The sequence below is a fragment of the Embiotoca jacksoni genome, unplaced genomic scaffold (assembly GCF_022577435.1).
Source record: "Embiotoca jacksoni isolate LCO1_2020_lvr unplaced genomic scaffold, fEmbJac1.0.p SCAF_9, whole genome shotgun sequence".
NCBI lineage: Eukaryota > Metazoa > Chordata > Actinopteri > Embiotocidae > Embiotoca > Embiotoca jacksoni.
The window spans coordinates 4,164,430-4,185,619 of record NW_027185447.1 but is presented as its reverse complement, the minus strand read 5'-3'; the positions used below and the strand labels follow the sequence as shown (position 1 = coordinate 4,185,619).

General features: G+C 42.1%; 1 protein-coding gene across 1 annotated transcript in view; it reads right to left on the bottom strand.

Annotated features, from left to right (window-relative positions):
- Positions 1–3,203: 3,203 nt before the first annotated feature.
- The window catches only part of LOC138192965 (vitamin D3 receptor A), a 72,020-nt gene continuing 54,033 nt past the window's right edge, over positions 3,204–21,190 (bottom strand). Inside the window, exons 5-10 of the mRNA XM_069140698.1 lie at positions 18,383–18,567; positions 16,394–16,493; positions 15,440–15,617; positions 12,734–12,885; positions 11,969–12,085; positions 3,204–8,701 (exon numbers count right to left, since the gene is read on the bottom strand). Of these exons, the coding sequence (XP_068996799.1) occupies positions 8,448–8,701; positions 11,969–12,085; positions 12,734–12,885; positions 15,440–15,617; positions 16,394–16,493; positions 18,383–18,567 (986 nt within the window). The 3' untranslated portion in view covers positions 3,204–8,447. The remainder of the gene's footprint in view (positions 8,702–11,968; positions 12,086–12,733; positions 12,886–15,439; positions 15,618–16,393; positions 16,494–18,382; positions 18,568–21,190) is intronic.

Here is a 21,190-nt window from a genome sequence, read left to right as displayed (position 1 = left end):
TCATTAGACTCTTGTTTGCCAAGAGATTTAGCAACACTTAATTAAATATTTTTTGTCAACCAGGTAGGCTCACTTAAAAGGGGGGAATAAATAAAAGGTCGGAATGAATCACAACCAGCAGAAACACAACAACGTTGCACATCCCGGTGAGGGCGTGCACCTCCCACATGCAAGCTACCGCTGACTCGTAACAGCAACACAACAACTGGAGGAACTAACAAATGTGTGGATATAAAGAGGAAAAAACAGCTACTGAAACTGTCTTATACAGATCGGCCTGTATTCTGGTTTAAAACCCCTGATAATTGTCCCAAAATAAGGCTGTGGGTTCTAGGCACACCAAGGTACAACTGAGCTGAGCAATATGTGCATTTAGGGTTTTTTTTAGTTTTTTTTTTTAAAAAGACATGTAACGTTTCTAAATGTACTGGATGAATTAAAAATCTATTTATTTCTAATCGCCTGGCTAATCCAGGTGTTTCTACAGAGATTAGAGGTTGTTTTTTTTTTTTAAAAAAAAGAAAAACAAAAAGGTGATGACAAATAATGTTTCTACGTTTTGCAGAGCATTTAAAAGACAAAAACACAAGTGCATCATTGGCAAAAAACTGCTGGTGAGGGAGAAAGAAGTGCACAACGAGTGTGCGCGTGTTCGTCCGAGTGTGTGTCCTGTGTTCATTTTGTCTTTGTCTTTTTTTTTTTCTCTTCAGTCAATGAGAGTGTGTTCAACCTGCGAGGGCAGTTGCTGTAAGTGCACGTGTGTATGAGTATAAGCGCATAGTTAAAGAGGTAGCAGAGAAAATGTGATCAGAGCGACAGAACGAAAACCGTCCGTCCGTCACGACAGAAGAGAAGCTGACTCGCTGTCGACCGGCTCTCCCTCGGGTTCAAACACGGGCGACGGCGCCTCCGTTTGAGATCTCCACCAATAAAGTCAATATTCAGTCTGTTGATTCTCAGTTGATTTTTCAGAATATAGCAGATTTAAGTGCAAACTAATAACAAGCTTCCTAATATCCGTTTCGAAGGACTTTCTGCTGTGAATCGGTGATGTCACGCTCCCTAAGTAAAATGCATCTACGTTTTTCACAAAAAGGTCATGGAACAGGAAATATGCCGATGCGACAAAACAAGCCGCATCGTTAAAATACCAAATAAGAGCTAAATGAATGCAATCAACCTGCGGGTTTCCAAATCTGCCCAGAACTTTCCATCAACAACAGCTGATGGGAATGAGTGAAGCTCGGAGGAGCGTTAAACTTCCACGCGCGCCGACCGGAAACGTGATTCGTGAGTTCGTATCGTACAAGAGTGATCAGTAAAGGCTTTGTGTGTCGTTCGCAGCATTTGCATTCAAAGGCCTGCTTTGCTGAGTGAGCTGAGTGAGAGCAGCAAATAAACGAAAGATTCCGACAGAACCAGAGTTAGAAGACGGCAGAGGGCTGAGAGTGCCGGGCAGCAGCGGCGGTGTGAGACCCGGCTGGCCGCTGAACAAAGAGAGGAAAATAAAAAAAACAACAACACCATTTGGATATACAATACCTAACATGGGATCCCAATGTTGCAAACTCTTTATCAGACGTTTGAGAAAAGCTACAACTAGAGAAAACAATATGAAAACAAGAGCTTACTGAGGGTCACTGCGTTGGGTGTTAAATTCCAGGCTTTGTCTACTATTTTTTTTTTTTTTTTTTTTTTTTTTTTTTTTTTACATTTTGGATGTTAGGGCAGAGCAGTTATCAAAGTCGGACTACAACTCCCCTTATCTGAGTCGGTGTGAATTCTCGGACCTCCATCCCTTTTCTCCGGACAGTTGTGTGAAGCTGAAAGCCTGATTGAGAGCACAGATTCAGCCCTAAAACTACAAAAAAAACAAAAACAACAACAAACAAACAAAAAAGAAAAGCCAAGGAAACAACTCGTAGGTCTGTGGAGACAAACACGGCGAGCAGCTTCAAAGTATTTGAAAACGGGTCAGTAAACTGAAGCATGAGACAAACTGCTGATGTTGAATCATCTCAATCTTAGCATGCATTGAATTAGCCTCCCTGATAAAGCTTGCAGAGTCTTTGTGTTTTGCTGACTGACACTAAGTTCAACTACTTTGCCATTTGAACTGCTTTGCTACAAAGGAGTTGTCCAGCAATTTGGTTAATGCGCTTATTTGTTTTTTTTGTTTTAGTCAACAGATGGATGAGAAAATGAGTTCCACTTCCATGTTTTTGTTCTAAATCTGAAGCTCCATCCAGGAAACGGTTACTTTAAGAGTAAAGACTGGAAGCAGCTCGACTACATTTGTCCTGACGTAACAAGATCTGCTGACCGTCGCTTTTAAATCTCTCTAATTAAACATGCTACATCTTGTCTGTTGAAAGTGTACATATGTCGTGTTGCTGTTAAACTTGTGGACAGATCAATCTCCTTATTTAACTCTGTCAAAGAAAGCAAATAAGTTGATTTAAAAAAAAAAAAAAAAAAAAATCCTTTAAGGCTCTGCTATTCTTTTGTGTGCGTGTCTACGCCGTAATCTCACTACAAACAGTTTATAAACCAAGTTTATGGAGATTCATGTTTTGTGTAAACAGAGCAAACATGTCTCTCAGTCATTTCTAACGCTGATTTCTTTTGGATGCTTCTACCAGGTCTATCCGTAACCCAAAATCACCGCACACACTTATCGAGCTGTTGCGTAAATGAGCAATTACGCTTCGGGCAAAAGAAGCAACAGCTAACTTGCGTCTTTGTTCCACAGATCCAAGTTGTCCAGATAAAAACGAAACATGAAATGCTTTTTGGCTGCTAGAATAATATAAACTGTCAGTCTCCTGTCAAACATCAAAGAATCAAAAGAATTTGGGCACTTTCAGCTGCTACGTGCGTGCAGCCTTACTTCCATGCAAAGTTTTTAACATGCAGTTACACACGTCAGTGAGAAAGTGGAGCTGAGGAGGTCTCGGATTAAGTGACTTTTAAGATTTTGTAGGCATATGTAGAGACTTGAGGTAAAAAAAAAATCATCCAGCATTTGAAAAGAGATTAAAAAAAAAAAAAGGAATACACTGTACATATACACAAAAAAACCCTTCTAAATTAGTGTTAAAATAAAAATGAATGTTTTATATTAAACAATCATGCTGCGACCAAAAAAATAAAACATTTATATATATATATATATATATATATATATATATATATATGTGCGGAAGGGAGAGGTAGTATGTTTGGTTAAACGCAGTGCCAAAGCTTTGCGGCACGTCATCCGTTTGCTGAGACGGAGAGAGACGACAGAGACAGAAAATACAGGATGAGGCAGAAGATTAGGAACAATGTGAGACAGCAGAAAGAAACAAGAGTGACAGTTAACGTTGAGAAACATTGGGATCCACTCGTATACTGACTGGCCTACCGGCAACAGGAATCTACTGGACAACCTTCTTTACACGACGACAACTGGCAACTAGTGTACTGTATAGTTAAAAAAATAAAATAAAATAAAATAAAAACAGAACACTGCAAAGGTTGCTGAGGAGAGAGTTGTGGTGTGTGTCTGCTTGAGTGTAGTGTGTGTGGCGTGAGTTCATGTTTGGTTCCCTTAAAGGCTATTGTGAAAAAGTAATCCTGTAAATGATTGAGGTATCTGTTACATGTTTCCAGCTGAGTGAGGTTTCTGTAAGTAAGGCTACTGAGGTGGAGCTGCTGACCTGGGTTGAGGGGATGAAGGGTGGTGGGGGGGGAGACTTCAGCGTTTGTTTGGGTTCATTTAATGGCCTGTACTAGCATCAGCTTCAATGTTAACAATTAGTGTAAGCCAGATCTGTCTTGCAGGTATGATGTTCTCCACGTACAAGCTGAAATTGATTTACCATCAATAATGGCCATTATACAAAAAAAAAATAATACCATCAGAAGAAATAAGAAGCAGCATAGCAAAGGTAAATATGTGATGTTTGACCCTTAAACCTGAGCAGCCTCTCTCCCCGTCACCCTGTCCTGCATCCCTTTTCAAACAGATGATGTAGAAGTTGATGTTGAATGTAAAAAGTCTTTCAACAACTAGTCTTTAACAAACAATGATTGTTTTAAAAATCTGAATTTTAAAAGCTGCAATGCGAGACAGAGAAGTGAGAAAAGATAATGTCACGCTTTGGATTGAAGAGGCGACATGTCAGTCAGTCACGGCACACTCTGCTGTACAGCACGTCACGACGTCTTGATCTCCTACGACCTTCCGTACGGATCCTACGCAGTCCTCTCTCTCTCTCTCTCTCTCGAGGTCCAATCCAAAGGTTTCCTGGATCAAAAAGAAGGACTGAGGAGCCATTTCCGCTTCGTCATTTTCACACTGAAGTGACGTGTCCTGTTCCTCCGGCTGTTTCTCAAGGAGGGCTCAAGGATGCGTCCTTGGTGGGGCAGGGACCTTCGGAGGATAGGCACGACTCCTTCATGGCATTGAGAGAACACACGACGGAACAGACGAGTTAGTGCGTCATCATTATGAGCAATATCACCACATACTGCTTCGTTAGAGTCCTTTTATTCGGAGTGCGAGTCATTGAAGAGGACACCCGGACACCTGACGCCTCCTTGAAGAGTCACTGAACAAACGGCTCTATCCTTGGTGGAAATTCAAAGGATCTTGAAATCGAAAATGTCCTTCGGCGGGATTTGATGAGCAGAAACGCAGCCCAACAATGACCCATCCTTGAGATTGAGAAACAGCCCAAATCCTCCCATCAGCCCTTGGTGCGCCGCAGTTTTCCAAAGCAGACCTTGACTGGCTGCTTAGTTAAAGCTATGAAGAGTAGTCCTGCTGTAAATTGGCTATTGCAGAAGAAGAGGCGGTTAGATGGTTGGGTGATGAATGAAGAGGCACGCCCATGCTGTTTCTGCAACAGTTTGCCATTGGCTAAATCCTGTGTCAGTCAGTTGAGGCAGTGTTAGTTTATGATTACTTGAGTGTGTTTGACATCCTGCTTCTGAAAAAGCAGATGGTTTTTGTACAGAGCTGGGGACTGCTTTTCCATGTCGTACGTTCTTTCCCTTGAGGTTAGAGCTCCAGGTGTCAAACAGCTGCACTGACAAGTCCTCTTTCCTTCTGTCAGAAAAAAAAGGAAGGAGGACGAGTGCCAGTGTCCCTTCCCTGACCAAACAAGAAAGTGAAGCCACGATATTCGCTAATTGGTATTCACCCTCTTGCAATCCAGGACGAAGGGTCGGAGAACTTGTTCATGTGCACTTGGAAAAGGCTCCACTTTGCTCATCTTTGCTTCATTAAAACAACATTCCAGCGCAGCAAGCCAAGCGCTAGCTAGACAGCAAACTCTGACATACATTACAAGTGACAATCTTGAAAAGAACAAAATAATAAAAGAAAAAAAAAAATCAGATGTTCACCAAAATGAAAAATACTATGGATATACTGTATAATTGTCAAAAGCTTATCGATTGACTTTAGAAAGAGAGAGAAAAGACATACATCCATAAGCTTGGAACGGACAGACGGGACACCTGCTGGTGAGAACGTACGGAGCTTTTGGTTGCCCTCGAAAGGCTGCCGGAGGGTTTAGGATGTTCACACTGATGTTCTGCGTTTATATCGGGCATACGTTTTAGCCAGTTGGAATGCTCATCACAACTACCACTGGGAATGTTCATCATATGAAGCTTTTGTAGTCACAATAAATCCGATTTTCAAATCTGGCCTTTTGTTAGGGACTAAAGTGGCCAGTTTGATGTAATCTAAGCTATTTCCTAATGTTTGTTTAGCTGTGTTAGTCTGTGAAACTGCTTCAAATGAGTATTTTGTTGATATGAATTTGGTCAAATTTAAATTTTCTCAATGAAGGCTGGCAAAAGATTCAGCCAAAAATATCAGCTTTCACAAAACCCCGTCAGTCATCCTCGGTGCTCCAGAAACAACTCGGTAACTCGACCAGAACTGCCGCCTCTGTCCATTCTAGTCTAATACAACTTAAGAGTTCATCTCCTAATTGCATATAGCATCGTATCTCCAGAGCATCTTGCCATCAACAATTGAATTCTCTTAGTATTTTTACCTACATTAATCTCTAACTATGTACAGATTTAGCAAGTGGTATTTACAAAGTTTGTCCACAAGGGGGTGATCCAGGCCTGCATGAGGGGTGAGCATGCACCCTGTCAACAGAAACATATGATATGATATGTAGTGATGTTGAAAATTAATATCCTAAACCTCGCTTATGTGGCTGGTGTTAAAATGATATATATATATATATATGTGACAAGGAAGGTATGAGGCTTGATTTTATGTTGAATATAAAAAAAAAGGTTAGTTCTCATGCTTTGTATGTCTTCCCCACCGTTAAGAGCATCTGAAGGATCTGATTGCTAAACAGGCTGTACATTTCTTTAACTCCTATATATTGCTACCATCTGTAGTATATTACTTTACCCTGAAAATAACCCTAAACTTAAGGCTAATATTAATCAATCAATGTTTTAACACAGATGAGTCTGTATCTAAAAATGTAGCCATTTAATGTGAGCTTTAACGATGACCTCTAATGGGTTGTACAATCATGCGAGCCATTTCATAAGTTTTGAATTGATCAGATGAGCTTAGGAATGAAAATCTTGACGTAATCATTATTTCAAAAAGTTTCTCTTTAGCTTCCTTATGCTGTTATTTAGTATGATTAGAAATCACAGTGATGCCTAGAGCTTCAAAAACAATCTCTGTCTCATGATTGTAAGCTTACGCCACACACACCATAAACACCAAGTACACAACATCGTCAGACAAACTTTTCCCTGAGGCAACAGCTGGTAGTTGGTTTCTGTCCAACTATCGAGCTCGAACTGTCTTAGCAGCAATCTAACCAGCCGAACAATTTTTTTTTTTTTTTTTTTTTTTTTTTTGGGGGGGGGGGATAATCACTATCCACAAAACATGAAGTTGTGTTATGTCACTACAAACTTCACGGGTCCAAAAATGACTAAATCCAACAGAGAAGCGCTTCCCTGCACTAGACCCCCAGTCAGAGCCCGTACGTACACCCCCTTGTGGTCCATCCATATTCTCACACACTGTACACATATCGCAAAAATAGAAGGACTCCTCACACATTTCTCAGTGCGCGTGTGTACATTTGTCTTTTGAAAGATGAAATATACACACACATACACACCTGAGTGAGGAGTGGCCTTCAAATCCTCTACATTATACACACTTCCATGGAAGCAACCATGTTTCGCTCTCTTGTATATATATATATATCTATATCTATATAGATATAGATATATATATGTATATAGATGTATATATATATATATTTATATGTATGTATCAGCTTATACATATCTTTTATATCCATATACCATTATACATACATTCTTGTTTTGAGAAATTCCCTTTTGTCTTGTGAACAGGGAATAACGACCGTAACACCTCACTCCATCTATTCAACCTCCTCTTCCTCCGAATCTCATCTTTCTCCCCACATTTCCCAGACCGAAACGTTCCCACTCAAACATCTTTCTTCACTTCATTAAACTATTTGAGACCTCGTCCTGCACGTGCACAGATACACAGGTCTCAGCAGGAAAACCCACCTACCCCACCCCCATCATAGATAAGTATCATTAATCCAATAAACCCAGTGTTTTGATTACATTACTGTAAGCTTGCCGATGGCTGCTGATGTTTGATATATTTGGATGTCTTTGTGGTTAAACTGTAAACCAACAATAGTTTTTGTTATCTAAACCTAGTGTATTACCCAGCGTGGGTAGTAGATGTGAATCTGCGCATCTATTCTATCTATTCTAGTCTATCGTCGCAATGCTGTGAACATGGAGCGATGTTACGAGGATGATGGTTAAAGCGATGTGATGGTCACATCCATCGAGCTGTCTCCACGGTGGGAACAATGGCAGGAATAGAGTAGTTTGCAGGTAAAAGGTGGTGATGAAAAGAGGTGATTACTGGACATTTGTGGATGCGGAGAGGATCGGGATGTCAGTGAGGTGGGATACTTGCATGATGTGATGAAATCCGGAGGTCAAAATATAATCTGGTTATCCAGGTGCTGCAGAAACCAACAGCATATTTGGGTGTCTTCAATTTTTCAATCCAGAGGTTGAGTCATCTGAGTTGAACTGCTTGAGGTCAGAAGGAGGAGGAGGAGGATGGACAGATGATGAAGAGGTGAAGATTACTGTCTTTCTATCTGATTATCCATCTTCCTCCCACATGTCCAGGGATGTTTCAGGACTGCCGTTTTCTTGGTGGAAAAGGCAGCGAGGGTTGGTTAATCATGTGAGTGATGTGTGTGTGTGTGTGTGTGTGTGTGTGTGTGTGTGTGTGTGTGTGTGTGTGTGTGTGTGTGTGTGTGTGTGTGTGTGCGCGTGTGCGTGTGCGTGCGTGCGCGTGTGCGTGTGTGAATGCACACGTCTCTCCTCCTCCGCTATGACACCTCGCTGCCGAACACTTCCAGCACCAGCGGGGTGAGCTGCATGCTGTGCTCGGGCTGGAAGGACAGCGAGCGGTACTGCTTGGAGTGCTCCTCGTTCAGGCTGCGCAGGTCAGCCAACTTCTGGATCATCTTGGCGTAGAGGAGGCGTCCTCCTGGGTGGTTGACCCGGATGTAGGCCTGCAGCGTCTCCGACAGATGGTCCTGGAGCTGCTCGATGCGGGCGTGGTCCTGGACACCGGGACGATCTGCCATTGGAGAACCAAGAGGGTGAAGGGTAGGGAGAGGGGAGGATGATTACAGACCAATATGAGGGAGGTCACAGAACAGAACAGGTAAGCAAGTGGGCCAGCAAGCAGAATGAGGAAGGAGCACAGGGGAAGATTAAAGGAGGGGGAAGAGTAGAGCAGGGCGGGGTTGGAGGTGGATGGATGGAAAGAAAGAAAGAGAGAACCAGTCAGAAAACTTTGTTGTTTTGTTTCCTAAAACGTTGCAGCCTGAATTTGAAGTTGGAAGTTTTGGGTATAATGACATGTTCTCAGTCACACTTAATATAAGACAAGGTGTTTTCTCAACTACATTTTGATAATTAACAGAAGTCGAGCCAGATGCACTTCATTGTCATATTGACAGGCTACAAAAACATTATTTTTACATTTACTTTTGTACATTTCCAACACAGCTACGTTCTTCTTTTTCATTTTGTTGTTATTGTGTTCCCAACATGTCCTGAATTATAAAAACTCTTTTAGGCTGCCCAAATTCCTGCAACTCAGATACTGTTTTGCTTCTATTCCCTTTATTTACATGTGTTCAAGAAATTGTTAATATAATATTATAAATAATATTAATAGAAGGGAAGATAGTCTCAATTCGGGTATGCATTTCGTTTTGTTCTTTCTGCAACCTGTGAACATCCTCGCTGACCTCAGCAAAGAAAAAAACCCTCACTGGCAGTCTCTCCCTCCCTAAGCAAATAAACACACAAGTATGTCTGTCACACTTATTCCACACTCACCTGATCACAATTATTTGAGGTATAATTTTATGTAATTGTTATGACTTGTTTCCATTCCTCTGAATAAACAGCTGGATGAAACGTTATGTTTCCATCACAGTTTGAGAGTTGAAGGTCACTCTTACTTTGAAATGCTTAACTTCTAATATCCAACCGATGGCATTTCGATGAACATCTATTGACATTAACATTATATATTTAGTTGCAAAGCCAATAAATGTTTTTTCTTATTTGTCAGGATCCCCGTCTGTCCCTGTGTTTTTTCCCTCTGTTCTCCCCGATCACCTTTTCCTCATGTTCCTGCCTCTCTCCGTTTGTTATTGTCTGTCATGTGCTTTATGTTTTGGTCTGCCTGTGGAGAGTGTGGATTCACCAACTGCCTGCCTCCAGACTCCTCCCACTACCACACCTCAATCAGCTGTGGCTCATTCCAGTAATCACCACCTGGCAGTATATCAACCTCGGTCCTGCACTCCACCTGTGTCAGTCCGTCCTGTCAGATCACCTGGTACCACGCTGCAGTTTCCAGCAAGTCTGTTTGCTCGTTCCTGCGATCTTGGTTCTGACCCACTGCCTGACTTCTGCCTACTGCAGTTCCTACCAGTGTGCCAGTGTGATACCCTGTGATACTTGTCTGCTGTCCAGTGTCGATCCACAGAGATCACCAGGTGACCAGGCCCCCAGGTGTGGAAGGCTTTCTGTACCGTCCTGGGGGTCACGGTCAGTCTCACCTCCGGATTCCACCCACAGTCCAATGGACAAACTGAGAGGCTGATCCAGGGGTTGGAAGCCACCTTCCGCTGCGTTATGGCCTCCAACATATAGTCATGGAGCTCTCTACTCCCGTGGGCAGAATACGCCCACAACTGCCCCACCTTCTCCGCCACCGGCCTCTCGCCCTTTGAGGCCTCCATCGGTTACCAGTTGCTGTTGTTCCCCAGCCAGCAGGCTTAGATCGCCATTCCCTCGGTGCAGCACAACCTACGACGCTGTAGGAGGATGTGGAGGAACACTCGGGCCGCTCTTCTCCGGACTAAGGACCAGAACAAATGCCTGACGGATCGTCGCCATGCTGCTGCTCCTGTCTACCGCCCTGGCCAACAAGTATGGCTCTCCGCCCGGGACATCCCTCTCCGTCCAGGAAGTTGTTACCCCATTACATCGGCCCGATCCCAATGGTCAAAATCATCAATGCCATCGCTTTTAAACTCAAGCTCCCCAGCTCCATGAGAATCCATCCTGTGTTCCGTGTCTCCCTTCTGAAACCTGTTACCACGAGTCCTCTGAGCCCTCTGGCCGAACCCCCTCCACCCTCCGGCTCATCGATGGCAGTCCTGCCTACAGTGGCCGTGGCTTTCAGTACCTGGTGGATTGAAAGGGTTAAGGTCCCGAGGAACGTTCCTGGATCCAGTCATGGTCCGTAACTTCCACCGCCTGCACCCTGAAAAACCTCGCGGTTCGCCTGGAGGCTCCCGTTGAGTTGGGGGGGGGCACTGTCAGGATCCCCGTCTGTCCCTGTGTGTTTTTCCCTCAGTTCTCCCCGATCACCTTTTCCTCATGTTCCTGTCTCTCCCCGTTTATTATTGTCTGTCATGTGCTTTATGTTTTGGTCTGTGTGTGGATTCATCCACTGCCTGCCTCCAGACTCCTCCCACTACCACGCCTCAATCAGCTGTGGCTCATTCCTGTAATCGCCACCTGGCAGTATATCAACCTCGGTCCTGCGTCAGATCACGCTGCAGTTTCCAGTAAGTCCGTTTGCTCGTTTCTGCAATCTTGGTTCTGAGCCACTGCCCGTCTTCTGCCTACTGCAGTTCCTATCAGTGTGCCAGCGTGATACTTGTCTGCCGTCCAGTGTCGATCCACGGAGATCACCTGCACGAAGAAGCCGTCCTGCATTGTTCATCGGAGATCACCAGTTGACGAGTGTTGGCAATCCTGTGTCGGTCCACGGGAAACCACACAGTCCGGCTGTCCTGCATCGAACCACGGAGATCACCAGGTGACCAGACCCTGTGTTGTATCACGTCATCTGCTGTGCGTGTGCATTTGGGTCCATTCAACCACCCGCTCATAACAATGTGTCTCATTTAAATATGATTAGGTCTATACTTGATACCGGTGATTCTGTGATTTGAGACTTGTGTTCATTCACTGGTTTCAACTTGTCCTTTACAGCTTGCAAAGTTTTGATTCCCACACAGTGCTGTAACGTCATGCTGTTGAACTTAGTGGTTTGGCTTCAAGGAAACGCTTTGACGTGTGCTATTGGTAACATCAAGCACACACTAATGTTTGGGGAGAATCCAGGTCAGAAAGCAAACTTAACACCAACACAAAACTTGAGCTGGACTTGTTCATACTTTGATGCGGCGGTGTTGTTTGTCACCACCAGTCATCCCACTAACAATGTCTGTCCTCAATCTTTAAAACAATGGCTCAGCTGGAAACACCTACACCACGAGGACACGGACTAACACACAAACACCAGCAGTACCTGGGGAGAGCAGGCAGATGGCCATGAGCAGCACATGCTCCTCCTCGTGCAGGTTGAGTTTCTTCAGACCAACTTGGAACTTCACCAGCGGCTCCAACAGCTCCAGAGTGTGACCCGCTGTGGAGGATGACACAAACACACTGTTAGCGCTTCACATTCGGTTACATCTTCATGCATTAAGCCAGGGAAACTTTCTGTTGACGTATGAATAAAAACACACTGCCCTACAAAGACTCACTGCTCTCTCTGTATTTATACGCTGGTGAAAAAGAGCATTACTTCCAGCCCTGTAAGTATGAGTGAATAAACAGTGTGTGTGTGTTTGTGGCTGCTTTACTGCGTCCATGAAAATACCTGAAGTCAGACCTAATAGTAATGTGCAAGTGTGCGTAGAGGAGCAGAGTGTGGGTGATCCTTGTAAGACTCGGCTACATAAACAGGGAGACAAATAATCACAGCTGTGTCATCAACTCCAACAATGAGCACTTCGTGTGTGTGAACGTTTACGTTTTCGTCAATGCAGCGCTTGAAGGTAGTGTCCTTCATGGAAACTTCCAGTGCACCGCGTACACGAGGAAGAAGAGGAGGGCGTGTACTGTGAGGATGAGTAATCGATACGCAAAGACTGACGTGCTCTGCGTGTGTAGTCATGAGTATGATGATTTATGTCGTGATTATGGCAATTAAAAGCATGAAATGCAGCCACTAATCCCATCTGATCCACTTCACCGTGGTACTTCTGAACGGCTGTGAGATGTAACTGACCCTTTGTAACGTCATTGATGCAGTATTTGAAGTCGGGACCCCCACAGCTCCAGGACATGTCCTCCAGACTGAACGACTGGTTAGAACGCAGCATGATGATCTCGATGGCACTCGACTTCAGCAGAGCGATCTGGTCCTCTGCCGTCAGATCTCTGGAACACACACAGTTACAGGTCCAGTTTGAGTTACAGTATAAACGGCTAAAGTATAGTCGGGCACAGGCAATGCAAATCAGTGCATGTTCACACATTTGATTTAACCTGCTGGGACAGATTCAAAGAAAAATGTTATTGGTGGTGTCTAGACTTCAGCTTTGACTTGCTTTTGTTTGTTTTGCTTTTTCACATCAGGTAGAACAAATGTCTCTTCTGTATTAACGTTAAAAAAAAAAAAAAACTACTGCCAATACACATTTTATCTTAGGTTATTGAAATATCCAAGTTATGGCTGGACCAGTAAAGTTGCAAATAATAGCTTATCATACAAATGATTGCATCATGTATGAATGGCCATACATATGACCATGACACTGCCTTTCAAAAAGTACCAACTAGCATATTTTTCTCATTACAAATCACTTATATCTTGGTTATTTAAAACCCCCAAAAAGGGACCTAAATAAAACAGTTATGCTTGTGTAATTTTTTTTATATACCGTCAAATAAGGATACATCCAACATTGGTCTGGCAATAGCAAATTAGCAGGCATAAGCAGGTGGCGAGGCAAATCTAGTTGGAAGTTAGCCAACCAGGTTATTAACACAAAAATGTAAAGAAAACAAAAAACTACTAAAGTGCTCTGCAAGATTAGTGCTAATGAAAATGTGACTGATAAGACAACTGTGCTTCTAATGTTTCTATGAAAGTTTTACTGAAACTTAAAGAATGTAGCATTAAGCAGAAACATGAAAAAACTAAGGGGTCTGCATTTGCAAGATGAGCATACATTTTTCAATAAAAACATTTTTGACTAGCAACATGAGCAGAATATTAATTCTGGACTTTAGAAGGACAGAGCACACAGAAACTGGAAAAAACAGAAACAACTCAGGAGTTACTGATCAGATTTTTTTTTTTTACATTTCATTTTGCTGACGCTTTTATCCAAAGCGACTTACAACACACCAATGGTACATCATCGGGAGCAATTTTAGGGTTCAGTGTCTTGCTCAAGGACACTTAGGCATGTGGACAGGAGGAGCTGGGGATCGAACAACCAACCTTCCGATTAGTGTGCAACCCACTCTACCGACTGAGCCACAGCCTCCCTGATTTTTAATCAGTAGGTTGTCACTCACACACTCACAGAGAGAGAGAGAGAGTCAGTGTGTGCTGTTATGAAGATACAGCAGAAGTCTCCACTGAAAGAGCCTTTAGCAGTGTGCAAAAAAATAAACACAAAATTCAGCAATTGCAAATTAAGTGGGATTAAAATTCACCCAATGTCCACTCTAGATAAATAATAAAAAAAATCTCAATATCCTCATTCTCACTGCCAGCAAACACATCGCATTATTTTATGAGATCCTTTTCACAGTGAACAGGTATTCATCAGTTAGATAGTTCTAATTAACCACCTTCACTCATAAATGAGTGTGAATAAGTGTGTATACTGTATGTGTGTGTGAGAGGGGAGACACAGCATGTGCAATGAGTACATTATATGGTTACTGTAGCAAATATATACATGTATCTTCACATGTATAATAACTGTTTGGTTTAAATTTCTGTGTCTCAACACGCAAACACATACATGCATTATGCATACCCATCTGGCAGGTATCATCTCTATTGTTTTAGAACACGGCCTCTGTACGTGCATACATTTATAAACTTATCTCCCAGCATGTATTTATAAAGCTACGGCCTGTTCCAGCGTATTCTTGGAAAAGCTTGTTTGTTTGGGAAGTGATAATGGCATCTCGCCTTCACCCAGTAACGTCCCTCATATATGTGGGCAGTAAATCAATGTGCTCGGCGTGTGGGTGGGGAGCTCATTCAGGCTGCTCGCCATTCTGTCTGTGTGTGCTACTGGTCGGATGCAGCAGGATTTTACAAGGCAACAAATCATTACCAGGACTCAGTGAGACAGTACATAACTGCAGCGGTACTAAAGTTTCATTTCCAACATTGCAGGAATATGGTTTATGGTACCACAGGATTACACCGCCGCAAATCAATATGGAAGCCCTTCTGAGCCCATCCTGCTGACCTGCAGGTGTGGTCCGTTTATGCAGTCTGCTGTGTCTCGCTGACAGTCACACCAGATCATTAAAACGACAGCCCTGTTTGTTTAATTGGGGTCTCCATGTTCTTCATGATCTTCCAGAAGACATAGAGACGAGCCAAAGTAGCATATCTTTATAGTTGGGAAGATAAAACCAGCTTTGGCATTTCTGGTTAATTAATGACTCAAATAACAGCAGATTTATTTTTCCGTCAACCAATTGTTTGAGCTATAAATTTAATTTGATCAGATTAGATGCATTAGGACCATGCAAATATCAGTAAAGTTCACGTGTTATAAGCTGACACGGGTTTATTTGCCGTTATCAAATTTAAATGTTGTATCAAAGCAGTATAGGTTTCGTAATAATTTACAATGACAAATTTAAAACCTTGTTGACTACACTGTACCGATACCTCCAAATCTAACAGTGTACTTCCTGGATGAAAATCAATCACTGCAGTGCACTGAAATTGTACCTGAAGCCTGGGATCATCTTGGCGAAGCCTATGACCTTCTGGATGCTGTAGGAGACCAAGTCAGCCAGGTGGGGCAGCATGGACAGTTTAGTGTCCTCCTCACTGGAGTCTGGACTACTAGCACCATCCTGATACAGCATTAACAGGTTGCTGAAGTTCATTTTGGTGTCCACTGACTCTGTTAGAGGAGGGGACGAGGAGATGAGATGAGGGAAGAGGAAGAAGACAGACAGAGGGAGAGGGAAAAGTATGGAAGTAATTAAAAGGAGACATTTTGAACATTCAGAAACAGCAAAAAGGCAGTGAGAGGTTAAGCAAAGTAAAATGGCAGGTGAGTTTAAAGTGGAGAGGAGTTCAAATAAAGATATAGGAGACACAAACCTGTTGTGAGTTTGTATAAAGAACTTCAAGAAAGCGCAATCACAAAACTCGTGAGCAACACAAAACAACTTTAGCCATACTTTAAATGTTAACATTAGCACCATAACAACAATGAAACTGAAGTTATATTTAAAAAAAAACAACCTGAATAAATATTGATAACAGAGGAATAAATTGCTGCAGACAGTTTGAAATCCTGAGGATTTGCAACAATAAAATGAATACTGCATACTTTTTTTTTTAAACAGCAACCAAGACCAAGGACAATGACAGAACAGGTACAGCAGATAAACACACAAATGTCCAAGCAATTAGCACAATATAAAACACAATGAACATTAAGTGATGAGTTTATCATGTGTACATGTGCGTGTTTATTACAGTAAGTGAGAAACATTGCTAAGCTTATATTGGCATACAATAACATTATATGAATGCAGAGGAACACATTAACTGCTAAAGTTTATTTTTTGTTTTAATCAATAGCTCTCTTCAGGGCTGTGTCCTTGGTAAACGTAACGCTGAGTGATGAAAGAGTACAAGGACGGGAGAAGGATTCTTTATTCATCTCACCAGGTGAGTGGTTGAATGAGTCAGAGGAGGCATCAGACAGAGAGTGAAGGGAGGCAGCTCTGCTGGCACTGCGCGTTACCGGACCCTCACGGACTGGAGGCTGCGACGAACACACAAGAGGAACACAAAAATGAATATCCTCACAAGGCAGCGCACTGCTGGGCTCCTCCTACTGGGTCCCACCTGGAGTTAAGAATCAAATGATGTACAAGTCCAAGTAATCACCACACAGCAGAGAGCCATTTAATAGAAGCGTGGTTACTAGAACTCCTTTTTTTGTATCCCAACCATCTTATATAAGTCATATATAAGAAAAACATTTTAACGTTTGCAGCAACTTTTATAAAGTGCATGAACACACAGCTGACAGGGAACAGATTAATATGCACATGTAGAACATGCACAACATTTGGTGTCGCGGCTCTGACCTCATTGCTCCCACAAGAAAACATCATGTTCAACCCAGCAGGGAGTGACGATATCAACGGCTGACAGCAGCCACGGCAGCAGAGTGTGCGTAAGCAGAGGACTGATCAGAGCACTGGGATATGTCTCGAGTTGGGCTGCCTGAAGCTCACAGGCTGTGATTCACTTCTGTATGCTCCTGTGTTGGCCTTTTAAATTTTTTTAAGTGTTCTCCAAACAGCTACAACATAAGTTTATTGCCTTTGTCGTGTCCTCATTAAATGTGTACCCAATTTATTCAGTCAGGTTTTCGTGCGTTTTATTTTTAGGATTACCTGACTTCATGCATGTGAGGTTCACATGCAGTTGAATGTAACACCCACAACTCGCATATTTACCACCCAGCTGGAGTGTGGTTGTGGCTGTCTGCACAGTGTGTGTGCAAGAATTACACTTGACACTAATAAAACACAAATAAATCTAAGAGGTTTTTTTTTTTCCTCCATCTCATTTACTCTGGACAGCCCAATTGCTGTTGTCCACAGTATGTTCTCTGAAAGTATCGTGTTCAAGCTGCTGTTTGGTGAATAAATGCCTGGGTTACTTGTGTTAAATAAATTAGAAATGCATATGGTAGCTGATGAGTCGGTGTGAAGTGCAGAGGAGTGGAGTTACAGACATTATTTACAGCTTTCTCAAGATCAGAGGGACAGAGCAGGCTCCCTTCGCTTTCATGCAGAGCACAGTCATGTTACTATGCATTTCTCCACATGAAAACCACACGTTAATAAACCCTGCTGACACTACCACCTGCCACGCATGTGTAACTAAAGATGAGTCCATCATGGTCCAGTGTAGTTAAAATGTCTGTGCCTCAAACACCTCTGTGACCTGCTGGGAGTGTAGGCATCAAACTTGCCAGTATTCAGTTGCTTATGTGTTTATGTGATGTTTATTTAGAAGCGCAGATTCACTTGTAAATGGTCGGCATGAACTGGAGTAAATCAAATAGAAAAATGCAACAAAGTTTAATTTTATACAATGGAGGAAACCACAATGTAGGTGTGGTTGCACCCTGCTGGAGTAGTTACATCAGTTTAAAACTTGATGCCTCATACACATGGCCACCATTGTCCATTTACTCTGCACAAGAGTTAAAGCTCAGTTTGTTAGGTAAAGTAACATTAACACTTCCCGCCCTCCCTGCTGAATATCAAACATGGAGAAGTGTTTTAGCTATAATTATATCCCACTTCAGCCAAATTACAGTCATGTACAAAGTAAAAGAGAGAATCTGTAGTGGTAAACCAGATGGCATCCATATACTTCTCGGACATTTTCTTTGAAACCACAGATCAGGTACATTGTATTGTATGTAACTTGTGTTGATAAAAAAAAAGTTTGGTTAGTTAAATTTGGTTGGATATAGTATTGTGACTATAATCTATGGTTCAGGGAGCACTCCCTTCTGCTACATGACATCATGACCTGCTCCACCCGTATTCATGTTGGAGAACAAAGTGATTAAGTGACGGTAATGTGCATGCGGTTTTGGTAAAGTAAGTAATTTTGTAGTGGACTAACCCGAAAGCGAGAGAAGTCAGAATAGGAGGCATCGTAGGTCTTGTGGTGAGCTTCCACCAGGCTGGAGATGATCCGAGCCTGCTCCTCGTTCAGCCGGGGTCTCATCGCCTCCCGCGCTGCCTCCTCTTCTTTCCTCTTCAATATCATTTCTTTTTTCCTTTGAACCTCCTCGTCTGTCAGTATGACTGCAAGAGAGGATGGAGCAGGGGATATTTGAAAACTTCTTACGGTAAAATGATGATCAAATTCACCAGCACATACACATTCACATACTGATGTCAAACCTGGCCATAGAAAGAATGTACCCAACAAATCAGTAAACATCGCCATTGAATGCATGCAAATGTAGGCTTCAATTAAATCAGCTGCGTTCGCATTCATATGCGAATTCAAACATTCATAATCTGTATTTTGGATGATGAACTTTTACTTGTTTCAATCCATCAAATAAAGCTCTAAAGAAGTTAAGCTGCAAATAAGTCCTGTATTTAATCAAGAGCTTACTCCATTATCACCCCACGTATCACTTGGTAGTAACGGATACGGGCTTGCCTCAGTGAAAGTTAACACACGCACAGGTCCACAGTCATGGTATCATAGTGTAAACAGACGACACTGACACTATCAGCATTACACTGATGTAACCATATATCAAAGACCGCTTCCTTGATGCTTGTTTCTAATTAGATAGCAATGACTGTTAACTTAAATATTAAAATTTTTGCATCAAATCCTGTCGTCCATTTGTACTATGGTGTCTCAGGCTCATATTATGTTGTAACTGGGTTTAGCTTGTTGTCAAGGTAACTGGAACATTTTCATTCTGAGTTTTTGATTTGAATTAATCCAGGTGCACTTACACGTTTAGTAGATGGTGGTTACATGACGAGTCTCGAGAAAAAAACAAGCTGAAAATAAAGTCATGAGTCACAGAAATAGAGTAGGTCTTATATTGTACCTTAACAACACTTTCAATGAACCGCCGACATTTTCAAAAGCAACATTATATAGAGGCTTTGCTCACTTTCAGCATCCCAGAAGTGAAATCCCAAAGTGTTACTTTCATTGGCTTCTATCACAGGAATACTGACCAGCTTTAGGCTAGATTGTGGTCTTAACAGGGACAAAAAAAAAAGTCAGCAGTAAAAGTAGCTCAGGGAGATGTAATGTAAGCACCAAATATTTCTATCCCCAGTTACATGAACCATACATCTCAGGTTGGCACGCAGAAAAGGCCCGTCATGTCTCTTGCCTTTTTATACGGCTGATGCAGCGGGTGTTGGATATTTAAGTGCCTTTTGCCTTATTCATGCTGCAGGAGCAGAGACAGCAGGCAGCGCGGCACAGTGGTGCAGAATGGATTAAACATACTGTTTATAGTGACTCTTTTAGCTCCAACTAGATGAGAGGGTCCTTTGGGAATTCATGGGTTAGCACGCCACTTCCACATGTCTTAGAGCATTACATTGGTTATGTCCTCAACACTCATTATTTATCACGGATCACAACAGATTTATGTCCGTCTCTTTTGGATTTTAAGCACAATAAATATACATATGAATACATATACATAATGAATAGTGCGCATTTAAATGGTTGTATATTTTAGCAGTAATTGCTCAAATGCTATGCCACCTAATGACAAAGTCCAACCGCTTTCACCATAATAAAACATATTTAAAACCCAAGTGGTTAAAGCTGTAATAAAATCTCAAAATGAACCTCACTGTCAACATTTCCTGAAGCCTTCAACCAACATTAAACATTAAAATACCCAATACATGGTAATTGCAGGATGTGTGGAGTTGGTGTCAACTTTTTCCATAATCATCAACATTAGCCTTTTGCAACAAATAACAAAGCAGAACAGGGTAGAACTGAAAACGCTGGTCCCCCCGCAGTGAATAATGAAAACACCCTGTGACTGTAAAAGGCACTGCCATTCAAAAAAGCAATATTATACCAAGAGCTACCTTGGGCTGACTGATCCAGTTCAAGGTATGGATGTGGAGAGGCTTTACTCAACACTTATCTTTGATTCAGTTCTGTAACACACACAATTCCTGCAGTGCAACATTTTCCTTTCAAAAGAGGCCTCTCAGCAACAGAGTGAATGACCAACATCTGGATGTGTGTAGCAGAGTTGCCCCTGATGGTGTGAAACAGGAAACCATGGATTACAAGCGGTGCCTGAAGAAATTTAATAAAGTGGAAAATAGGCGCCTCAAACATTCAGAGTTCAGACATGACATCCGTGATGAAAACGTCTGTAAAAATCCTTCTGTGTTCTTGTTCGACAACTCTGTTAAAAGAGCCAATTTAGAACTTTAATTTAACATTATATCATTCTCATTCGTTTAATTAAGTAATAAAGTTTGGCATGCCGTAGAAAGTTTTCACAGTGAAGGCAGACAGGGCCTCAAGCAACTGCTTTGAGCGCATATTCATTTTTCCACTCAACATAAAACATACATGTTAAACATGCACCTGTAAATACTGTTTATAAAAGGACAACAAGACCAAACACACACACTGTATATACACACATAACTACTATATATTCAACATGAGCCTATTGGATTCAAGTATGCGTTTGTCTACCACACGTTTCAGAACATAATGTTTCTGTTAAGCCTTGAGAAAGAAGCAGGAGGAGTGTTGCCACTGTTGTAAATAAGAACACATTTCCATATTCCTAGCACACATAAGAAACTACAGAAAATGCAAAGCTAATACCAGAAATGGAATAACATTTTTAGCACCAAATCAAAAACTGCCTAATATTTCCAAAGCCAAATTCTAAATTTT